Source organism: Homalodisca vitripennis, chromosome 4, assembly GCF_021130785.1.
Source record: "Homalodisca vitripennis isolate AUS2020 chromosome 4, UT_GWSS_2.1, whole genome shotgun sequence".
In the NCBI taxonomy this organism is placed as follows: Eukaryota; Metazoa; Arthropoda; class Insecta; order Hemiptera; family Cicadellidae; genus Homalodisca; species Homalodisca vitripennis.
The window spans coordinates 31,647,416-31,660,046 of NC_060210.1; the positions used below are offsets into that span (position 1 = coordinate 31,647,416).

Consider the following 12,631-nt stretch of genomic DNA (forward strand, 5'->3'; position numbering starts at 1 on the left):
CTTTTTCCCAGGTAAGGGTTCAACACCAAACTGGTTATTGAAGCCTACATTAATACCATGAACATCCCCACATGCCAAGTTATTAGCATTTTTCTGCTGTAACCATTCCTGGGCAAGTTCCTCAATAATAGCTATTATTAAATAATATAAAATAGTAAACTGAAGCCTGGTCAACTGCCTACCAGAACAGTTTTTCCTTATACAGAATGTATACATTCAGGACCATTCTTGAAAATATAATTTGGTACAACTTTCTTCCAGTAACGAAGATTTTGGCGCTCATCCAAATAGCAATACAACATCTAATCAGATGTATTGATACCTCCCATGTATTGTTATAGAGTGAATCATCTTGGGCTTTTAATTTGTTGAAAAAAGGGGAACGGGCTGTTTGCTGCAGTCTTTTTTGTCTGGTAGCCTAAAAAAGCAAGCTATCACTCGTTAATATTAAGTTTTTGTGTGATGTGTTTTATATTTTTTTATATTGTTCCTGTGCTAGGCTCTCATCAACATGTAGTTCTCTGTTTGTTGTATATAATGAGGTCTGAAAATTTTGGTTCATAACAGGGAGACATTTCCCACAAGGGTCATAATCAGTTTTCTCCCAAGTTTTTTAAGTCTGTGATTGTCAAAAACATGAAAGAATTGTAAAAAAACTTTCAAAACGGCTATGACTAAACATTTGTCAAAACTATGAAGTAATCAGTAAACCAGCAGTTTCCCAATAGCTCCGATTAGTGGGGTTTTCTTACAATGCACATGTTGAGAACACCAGCCAACAATGCTTTTATTTAACTTATACTTTCTTTTTTCTACATATGAGCTCTTAAGCTGGGTTTTTAGTTGATTTTGGTGTTCTCGCAAGTATTTCATCTGCATACAAATTAGTTTGATGTACAAATACGTTTGCAGAAGAAAATAAATTAAAATGAAATGGGCTTTGCATCAGGAGGGGGATGTTTTGGGCCAGGTTCTTCGTGAAACGAAAAATTGTGGTTAAAGCCATTGTCCTTAGTTTAATTGAACAATTTCCACAGTTTTTCTGGATCCTCCCTGATTAGCTTGAGAAGCACTAGGCCTGGGAATAGAACTTACATTATGAGAAGATCCAGTAAGACTACTTGGCACAGGACCAAGAGAGTCTAGATTAGGGTCATTGTTGGGCCTAGGCCAGTCATTATGTGTGATCAAAGTATTCCTACTTACTATTCCAATATCCTCGTTGGATTCATCATTTTCTACCTGGGATGAAATCGGGATCTTCAACAGTGTCATCCACAAATTCTTCACCTAAATCACTCAGATTCACAGATATTTTCTAGGAAATTGTTCTATGTCTTGTTTTACAAACACAACTGTCATCATTACGTAATCATTATAACAATGGAAAACGGAGAGGAGATTGACACTGTTTTAAAAGGAATCGCAGCCACAAAAATCAGACAAAGAGTAAACAACTACATAACAGTTTACTTGTCATTTCACATAGTAAGTCACAGTCCTGAATATTTAAGCATTTGGTTTGTTACTAACCCAGTAACATAATAAAAACCAACATCTTATTTAGTCAGATTCTGGATTTTGGCCAGTGTAGCTCAATCCGATCTCATCGGCTGTTGGAGTTGAAGATGTATTCAATAAAATTCTATACATAGGATTTTGGACTTCAAAGGGATCTTTCATTCATACATAAATTCTTTATTCAGGTGAACTGGAGCTAAACTCAACAATTACATACAACAGTTCTCTTCCAACATTATTCACCAGTGTAAATGTAACTAAAGGAAATCCTATTGAATAAATGGTGGCCCTGACATTGCATCGTTAATGTCCAATGTTTCAATATCAGTTATTCCACACATTAATCATTAAAGACAAAATTCTGTGATATGTCCTAATAATTCTAGTTCACTAGTTGTATCAAGTTCCATCAGAATACATTACATGTGAAAAGGTTTTTGAAAATAGCTACCAGCTATCACCACAGCTATTAGGCAGGTCGGCTAACCTGTGTGGCAGCTTATGTGTTCAGAAAAGTAAAAACTCATTGTTTAGTTTTTCTTTGGTTTAAACTAAAATAGCAATATGTGGGCTTTTTTTAATTAGACCCCTCACTAAAGGATTCATATTAATTAAGAATCATATTGTGTAAATATTGTTTTAATTACAAAAAAAGGAAAATACAACAAAACGACACTAAAGATACCAAAAATTATATATTAATCTATAACCATGTTACTGTATTTACAAATTCAGTTATATTCATTATGTACATAATTTTGAGTATGACCAACAATCAACTTTTATCACAAGATTCATTTCAAATTACCTAGCTATACTAGAAACAATCTTTTGTTTTACTTTGAATACATAACCCATATAACCTATTTTAATGGTAGGCCTTTATATAAATAACAGAGTTGTCATTAACTTATTACAGCATATCAACGACCAGCATTATAGGATAGACAAAGAAATAATTTGTTTTATAATACAAACTATTTTGTATTCATATAGCGATTCTAAAATATATAGTCCAAGTATTGGTATGATTATATGTGTTTAACTTCCCTCTGCAATGCATTGCATATAAGACAGATAAGGTTGACAATTGATAATCTGTAAAGTAGAAGTGTGAAGAAGGGTTATAAAGCAATGTCAAGAGCTTTGATGCAGAAAGGTTGATATTAAATAAGTGTTTCATTGAATTTGTGTTAATTTTAAACTAAATATATTAGCAATTTGCTTGAAAGACTGATATACACTTTTATAAATTAATTTTTGTAGCCTAATTTTGAATGGTATATCAATCAGGATTATAGTAGGTAAACCACTAGTAAAAAATGATTAAGGTTTTAAAATAAAATGTTCCCTGTCTGAAAATCAATGAAATGATAACTGAGGCTGAACTCTCTGGCATTATCTTAGATCTTTTTTTCTTTTATATATTACTCACTTTATATTATACTTAGATTTTGTTACTGTCATGAGTTTTAAAAAAGTCCTGGGCCAGTTTGTTGATGTATTAACTGTGTAAATAATTAAAAGTATCAACATAAGACATATACATGATATGTTATATTTTTGTTCCATTGGTAACTTCTTCACTAGGCAACTTCTCTTGAGACCTTCAAAACCAGTTTAATGAAAATCTAAATATGTAAAATAATAAATAACGTTTGGGCAACTCTCAACAGTACCATTACAACTTTGCAGTATTACTTCGACACAAAGGGTTTGATACAATGTGTGGTATTTGCGGCTGTAAATTTCAACTCAAATGGGTCATCTTCAGGCACCAATACAAAACACAGCAAAATATATGTGTGAATAGATCAACACGAAAAGATTTCATCAACATTTGGTGGAAAACAAACAAATCCTGGTAAAAAATGTTTTTAATGATACTTTTTATTAAGACAACAAGCTCGAAATTTCCATGCACTTTAACCTTGTGTAATGATAGTATGGGACCAAATCTTAACTTACAACCTCAGCACAAGTTCGGACTTTCAATAAAATATTTGGGAGTAATTCTAATTTTTGCAAGTTTGTGTCAACACTATACACTTTTTGCAGATCTTTTGAGTTACAGGAGCAAAAGATTTTTTATTTTAAATGGTTCTAATGAAATTGGAATTACCAGTGCTTGTTTTATGTTGCTATGTCTAAAATAAATTACAGCCTGTGCTGCTTACAATAATACTGCAAGGTTTTCATATTAGTTTTATGAATATAACAAACTTTAAAGTTGATAGATGGTTGGACTATAAAAAGTAAAGGTACATGAAAAGAATGTAAAATGGTGTTAACCGTATACAATAAATAAATGTTGTATTTCACATGTGAATTTAGGGCTAAGATACAACCACTCTGATACAACCTGGGAACTAACGGCTTAAAGGTGACTTCCGAATCACCACCAATGACCGGGCAGGCAGGCTACGTGCAAGGACAGAACCTCTCAGCACTCCAGAGGAGAACTGTGAGGCCTAGTTTAAACTTCCAGCAGTCTCACAAACTGATGATCAGGTCCTCCTGAGAAGATTCACCAATCTTGTTGAGAACACCAAAGTTGGCATTACGCACCTTTACTGTTGAAGGGAATCCAAAAGCAAGGGTTCAGCTGTTTCCTCCAGCTCATTGCAGTCTAATCTACAAAGCGGTTTACCTCTAAAAATGCTGATTTTAGGAAGATGCTTTCTCAAATACCCACATCCTGTAATCAGATCCAGAACTTGAGAAGACAGAAATCTAGTTCACAAGAGAATATCACACACTACCCTGCAGGAAGTTGACTGTAAAACCAGTCTGTTCATCTTCAGACCTGAATGGAATCTCCACCTTGTCACAAGTTCTCAGTAAGAACTTACCTTGAGATAGCCTTAGAGGATTCACAACCTAAGAATTCAACAGAACAGGAGGTCCTATTCCATTAAACGCAGAGCCCAGATTAGCCAAGGCATCAGCCTTTTTGTTCCCAAAGAACCCTCAAAGGCAGGAACCTAACCAAACATATTGTTGACATTACCAAAGGAAAGAAACTACCTAATAATAATCCCAAACAAGTTTGGAGTTAAACAAACAAGAGTCCAATGGTATCAATATAACTGGTTGCTTTTGTTCTGTTTTTGGAGATGAATTATGGAATATGATATGCATAGTATAATGATGATACATTAAACAAATTAAAAAAAACTGTCAAGGATAGTTTTGAAAATGGGGAGATGTTGACTGCCTCAAGCCAATTTTCACTACATATCTTGACTTGATTAATCTTTAACAATACTGGACACACAAAAATACAAAGCTTTTTTATTTCAAATTAGTTTTGCAGTTTTGACTAAAAAGAATATATACTAATGTTTTCATTGTTGGATCTTCAATATCAACAAGAAACCCATGCTTCTTTCAAAGTCAAGTCTTTCAAACTTTATTTCTTTTATTCAACTCGAATTCACAAACAAAATTAATAAAGTAAAAATAAATACTGCTCTAATTACATATCATAGAGAAATTTGGTGGTTACGAAGTAGGAAGACAGGCTGATGTACACATTTATACAATTTCTACTAAATGATTGAAATGAAAATTAAAAAAGGCTTGAAGAGCAGACATCCAGAAGATCACAAAACGGCCTTATAATATTTGCTGGCATTCCTAAATGCGCGGAAATATAAAATCTTACAAAAAGATATTTTTTATGTCACAGTACATTGTAAACTATAAAGGATTTATGTCTGATTCCTTGTAATATTTTTATTTCAACTTTTTCATAAATTATTATTTATTATAATCATAAAGAACTGTATCACTTAAAACGTTCTTGTTTGCAATTCTATACATTTTAAAAAGTTGGATTGCTAATATAAGTATATTGTTAAACATTTTAAGGCATTTAGGAGGGGTTTCTATCTGTCTCATCCCTCCCTTAGTAAAACACTTGTAAAAAATACAGTGTTTCTGATACAGATGCAAAATTTGGAACCATAATAACCACCACAGAACTGTAGCATGATGAGGCACCAATAGGCTATATATAGATTTATAGATGCCAATAACAATGATCTGTTGGGTGATTAGATTTATTGACATCAAGCTTATTCATTGATTAAAGGATAATTAATGTGTTTTAGTAATGTTAAACACAAACAATAATTAATGTCAGTGGCTAATTTTTATATTTAAAAATTAAAAATATTTTTAAAGTATTCACGGAACATTCAACTTTTACTCAAAAATTAAACAATCAAAAGTAATCCACTATTTATACATCTCTAGTTACAATCTACCAACATCCAAACCATACTGAACTAATAGACTGATAACTTCTTGAAATTTACTTTCAAGAGCACAGCAATTATTTCTAAATTATTTTCTGTTTAATTGTTTTTAATTTTAGTAAATTATTTATATAAAAAAAATTGTTTTGAGCTGATGACCAATCCTTAATTGAATGACAATTTATCATATGTGGTCCACAATAAGCTTACATCACTGGACATGGGCTCTTCGATACAAGCAAAAATATACTATAACGTACATACAACATGTGTTATTGAATACGCTACTATAAAACATGAATAAACACATCGAGTATGTAAGGCATTATTGTTTAATAATTAACTACACTCTATCTGTTGAATAAATTTTGGAAGTTAAGGGAAGTTAAGCTCTACCAACTGGAGCCATGATACATTTTGCAAGGCCAATGTACAGCTGTAATTAACACAGTTAATCAATTTGTAATTTTAAAGTTTTCCACACAAAAAACTGAAATACTCAATTTCAAAGATTTTCCACTTATACTGACTACATTACTTTATCAAATTGTTCTGTATGGTTAGTTAATTCTTAGAATGACTGACCACTTTTTTGTTACAAGTAAGAAACAGAGATAATTATTGTACAGTTATTACGTCAATTTAATATTTAGTCCATGTTGTATGTTTTCACACTGTACGTTATCTAAACAACTGAACTATTCAGTATATCACACATTGGCCACATGAAACTCTGCTGGACGGTATGTTACTTTTAACATTTAAAAGTGTAAACCATTTTGAATGGATTGCCATTACATTAATATTAAAAAAAAATGCCCTCACCAAACCAAATGTTATTAGACTAAACAATATACAAATGAAACAAAATATACATCTCTCGAAGCACTGCATGTTTTGGAAAGTAATATTTCCCAGCCATCTTCATCAATTATTATTTAACTTTATCACAACAATGTACATTTACGAAATTTTATATCTAGGCTGACTATAAATTCATACAATGTAGTATATTTGAAAATTTACAAAAACAAAAAGTTCATAAAAATACATGAGCAATGAAATATGCACCTCTCCAATGCTAACTAATAAATTTGTACACAAAAACAAAATTATTGAAATGATGAATTTCATATTCAGTTTTAAAAAGAACTGCCTAAAAAGCTACATTATTTACTGTGTAGGGAAGAGTAATTTAAAAGTAAAATATCCATAGTAGGAACACTTTTCTATGAAGACTCAGATAACCTGAAACAAAAAATATTCCTATATTATTACAAACGAAGACAACACAATTCAATTTACTTTAGACAGTGCCTATTCATTATCCACAACAGCAATAGATACACATTAATATAAAAGCTCAGTTTGTGTACCTCTTATTTAGAAAATAACGGGATATTTGCTATACTAGAATAGTAAGAAGCACAAAACCAGTGGATGTGTTGAAAAATATATTCTTGTTGCAGACTTCACAGGTCACCCTTCTTTTTACCTTGCTAATCAATAATATAGGATGGTATTGAGGGATTTACAATTAAATATATAGTATGCTAATATAAGTTTCCAGATAGATACGACAAAAACAGATTTAACTTTCTTCATAGGGTCTTCCTCTTAAAAATCAAGAAATTTGTATAAAACAATATTTTTTATTTCATGTTAAATGAAATGAATGGAGAACCAGCACATCCGATCTAAAAACAAGAGCACTTAAAAGTTTTACATGTGAATAGTTTATGTTAATTAACATATTTTAAAATTAGTTTACATGTTTATACAATTTATCATGAACTAAAAAGTGAAATGCTTATAGAACTTGTAATATATTTAACCTAGGATACTGAGTGGATTTGTTATTAATATCATATCTAATAGAAGTATGTATAATCCAAAACCAAGAGTTGATAGTACCAAACATTTAAAATGATGAATTCTTCTCTTATCTATTCACATATCAAGAAAATGTACAATGGAAAAACAGCTTAGACTAACATAAAACATATTTTAAAGCACAAAACAACAATAGTATTAAGAGGATTCTGATACCAGACTTAAAACAGGTAAAGCCTGTTTTTATGGCAACACTTCATAGAATGGGGAATTTATGTAGTCTATATTTAATTTCAAAGTATTTTAATAAACAAATCTTGTTAATCATACCTTCAACAGCAAACAACAGACTTAGTTATGATATCCTGTTGGCAATAATTACTAAAGCAGCCCGCACCAAAATAGTCTGATGGTGGCTACTGCGTTTCAATTCTCCTCTACAACGCGCGCCCAACACTGATGAATTTTATGTATATGAAATACTACTAATCCATCTCAACATCAGGGTCAACATTCATTGAACCATTTTAGTGCAGGCTGCTTTATGATGAATTTTAATTTATCTGACATAGCGTGAATTTTAATTTATCTGATATTATCAATCAATCCCTATGAGTTGTTTCATGACAAACGTAACATTTTTCTATTTTTATATATATTTATTTGGTAAACACAATTTAAAACTTCAAACTAAAGACATTATTTTAGAGAAGAAAATTACTATGTACCTAACTTGTTTTCTCATCTGTCTTGTGATCTTAGGTATATCTGAAGTAACTTATGTAATTATTACTCTACCTGCAGAAGCGGGTGTTACGTGGGCGGTGTAGCTGCAGCAGGTGTAGGTGCAGGAGGAGGTGTCGGAGCAGGCTGCTGGGCTACAGTCACAAGCTGACTCTCGTCTATTTCCCGGTACTTCTGTATCCTCTTCCACTCGCCAGTATTGTAGTTCATCTGGAAGTGTGTCTCCACTAGCATGGTCAGGTATGTGTCATCTGGTTGTCTCACGTTCTCTTGGTTCTCACTCAACTTAATTGTAACAATATTACCCAGGCGTGGACAAGGGTTCTCTGTTTAACATCAGCAGTCAATCAGTATGATATTGACAAAACTTAGCCCATTTAGTTGTCAATTAGTAATGCAATTATAACTACCATTAACAACTAATATTATTTTAAAATTGTCTGTAAAACCCACAATTTGATTTTAAATTTTCTAAGAGACTCAAAAATTTGTCAGTTGGTAGTATAATACATATTACTGTAGAATTAATACGCTAATCAGCAACTAAAATAAGTTGTATTATTACAAATATAGACCTAACCAAGTTCGGATGGGCAAAGATTATTATTTTGTAAAGAATCTAACAATTGTAGAATTACTTAAATAAAAAACTAAGTTCAGTATTATATTGTTGGTTTAGATGCATGTTAGCCAGTGCACAACATTAATACAAATATAATTTTAAATAAATCTAGAATATAAGTATATATTATTTTATAAATGTATGTCCGCCATTAGTCCAATTTCCTTACCGTTCTTTTAAAACTTTTAAGAAAAATAAGAGACATATTTAGATATTTCAAAGGGACAGAAAATTAATGGATTATGCATTACTGACCAACAATGATCTCCCTGAATATGGAATATATTTTTAAAAAGAAATATTTTTAGGGTTGATATAACGTTATATAATATCTTGTGAGACTAATATGAGATGGAAGAACATGTACCTCTTGAGCCAGCCATGAATCCCAGGATGAGAGCCTTCTCCGGCCGAGTAACTTTGTTGGAAGTCCTGAACATGTCTTGAGCCTCAAGCATGTGTTCTCTCTGTAAAAATTTTGTCATTTCATAACTAACCATATATGATTTTTAAGATCAATAACCAAAGTAAGAACATTTTAAATTTGATTAGAAACAATGTGATTTTTTTACACTACCTAGCAGCATTTGTTTGAATAACAGCGACCAATTTTGTCTTTTTAAAACTGTCGTAGGCATGTAACACTAAAAGTTCAACCAATACATGACTTTATACATAATTATTATTTTGTAAAAAACTTCAGTGAGTAATATATTATCAATTTTAAAAATACTTGGTCACAAAAGTGGTTATCAAGGATACTACTTTATTTAAACCATGATAAATATACTATGTATACAGCTTACTCAGTTAATGAATTTGTCTCTTTATTATTATATTTCATTGACATATTCTAATCATTCTTCATATCAAAACTTGTAAAGCAGATATAAATTTATGAACATTACATTATAACTAATTTTTTATCTTAATTAAAACAAAATAACAAATTTGATATTATGTCCTCAAATATTCTGCTCCTCCCAAGATTTTGTTTGCCTGATAGTTAGTGAAAACAAAATGCTAGTAGAAAAACTTTATACTGACAGCATAAATAATATAGTTACAAGAACATAAAATTATTGCATGAATTCTTAGAATATTTATACAATTTAGAGCAGCATGTTTAACATACATAAACCATTGTAATATTAAAATAATAATTATTATATGAAGTGAGACAAAGACTGTATTACTTTTAAAACAGAATAACCAATAACTCAACTTAAATATTACTTTGTTAAATAACCAATTGATCAAGTTTCAACCTTGAAGCTAATAAACTTTGTAAATTAAATAAACAAAAAAAAACAAAACAAAAAAATCTAATTGGTTTATTTGTGTTCTCAAAAGAATTTCATTTAATTTCAGTAATTTGAAGAGCCAAAGGGCAAATACTGTCATTTCAATCTAAGTCGAAGTGATGTGCATGGTTACACAAGCCAAGGGTTAATACTAAAAGCTTAAAGTTATTTCTAATTGCTGTTGGAAAGTGCCAATTTCATGGTCCTATCGGATTGACACATTTTTTTTAAGTAAATTCAATTTTGAACGATACAAAAACTTGTTTTGAATTATTAATGTAGTGACATCTTACATAGCTGTATTATACATAATCATTTATAGGCATGGCATGCTATTCCACACAGCTGTACTATAAGAGGACACAATTACATCGATTTTGGCCTTATTATAATATCATGTACCACTAGAGGCTTGAGAACAGAACCTTGTTTTGTTAGTTTAAATCATTCTAACTATCCTCTTATCCATCTAGTTAGTGTAAACAATATAATTTTTATACTCTAAGCAGATCATTTCAATCGAGGTTATGGTAATAAAAAGGAAATTTCAAACTTCCTCAAGTTGGAGTATAAAGATGTTGTTGGACTTTCCACAAACACACACATGTTGTGAAGATCTTTATCAGCTGACAATGGATTTAATTAAGCTACTGTCTTCGATTACATTCCACATTGTCGGGAAAACTACTTTGTTCTGAGCGAATGAAACAGTAAATACAAAACCCATTCAACAATCAAGATACAATTTTTCTCTTGTTTGACACAGTTTGAAATATATTTAAACCCATATGTAATAACTGGTTGAATTAGCGTGATTCTTAACAAACATTTAGGTTTCCTGAACCTAGGATTTTGTACAATCACATAGACCATACAGAGCCTGATCCAAAGAAAATCATTTATCCTCAAAATTGTATGCAAGCAAAGAAAGATAAGCGATATAAAGGATATTTATAAAGTGGAACAAACAAAATTGTAAACATAGCTCCATCTTTGTCTCAAATACCTCAGGTAAACAGTACAGAAGGGCAAGATGTTAATTTATGTTTAAAGGTTTTAATGAAAAAATTGTAGCTGTTTTACAGATTGTTCAGGAGAAATAACCTGAACTCAAGAATTTATAAAATAATATTAATATGGTGGAACATAGTAAATACAAGGTTGGAAATTTGTTTTTTGAAAATAAATTTATTTGAGTTGAGTTAGTTAGTAAATACAAAAAGTACAGTAATGGGACTCAGGTTAAAAACTATTTTCAGAGAGCCAATTAAGTGTGAAAATTATCCAGTTATGATTTTCTTGGAGAAATTTGTTAAGTGGTTAAATGAAGGGCACTATAGGTGAAAGACAAAAACAGGATAGCTTTTGTGGCAAACTTAGCGACAAAACATTGTCCTAAGCCTCAAGATTGTCACCTTTGAACAACCTACTGCTAAAGGAATCTTGTTCAATGGATATTCACACTCAGAGTTCATCAAATCCCTGCAACATTTCATCTCAATGCAGTATCAGAACAGAGCTGCCACTTACACAACTCCAGCTGAAATCTCCAGTGAAACTGGGAAATACAACTGTTGAGTGCAAACAAGCTCCTACATGTGCAGTACTTGAGTCCGTCTCTGCTTGGAAAGATCCGGTTACTTTGGTGACTAGGCATCGCACGAGTATAATTGGCTACAAGATCTCACAGTCTTCCCGGGGTTGCCTACAGTTGAAAATACACAAGACTCAATTCCTGACAGAGTTGAAGACATCACTTCTGTGGTCGGGACAGTCTGATGACTCAACAGCTGGATGGACCAACAACTCACCAGCCATGCGAGACAGTGGCCCCACTAACCGATGATCACACAGCAGGTGGGCAGACCATCAACCCACCAACCCAGCAGGCCAGTGGTTTACCGACCAGACAGTCCAGTAATGCAGTGGATGGGCAGACCATCAACCCACTAACCCAGCAGGCCAGTGGTTTACGACCATACAGTCCAGAGACACAGTGGATGGGCAGACCATCAACCCACCAACCCAGCAGGCCAGTGGTTTACCGACCAGACAGTCCAGTGAAGGCAGTGGATGGGCAGATCATCAACCCACCAACCCAGCAGGCCAGCGGTCCACGAATTGGACAGACCACAGACACACTACACAATCGGGATAAACGACGCATCGGATGAGTCTAGTGAAGTGGTGCTAAATGAATTTCTTGAGTGCTCTGATTATGGAGAAATTTTTTTAGCAGGGCACAATGTGGAGGCAGGTCTGACTTAGCACTGGGGTTGTCCAAGTGTATCTCTGGGACGTGGGAGAAGCAATTCTCTATTTTTCACCAAAATGTACACCATTTG

General features: G+C 32.3%; 1 protein-coding gene across 1 annotated transcript in view; it reads right to left on the reverse strand.

Annotated features, from left to right (window-relative positions):
• Positions 1-6,701: 6,701 nt before the first annotated feature.
• Positions 6,702-12,631, reverse strand: part of LOC124359110 (negative elongation factor A-like) — a 49,128-nt gene continuing 43,198 nt past the window's right edge. The window contains exons 9-11 of the mRNA XM_046811564.1: positions 9,350-9,449; positions 8,415-8,686; positions 6,702-7,031 (exon numbers count right to left, since the gene is read on the reverse strand). Coding sequence (XP_046667520.1) covers positions 8,430-8,686; positions 9,350-9,449 — 357 coding nt within the window. The 3' untranslated portion in view covers positions 6,702-7,031; positions 8,415-8,429. The remainder of the gene's footprint in view (positions 7,032-8,414; positions 8,687-9,349; positions 9,450-12,631) is intronic.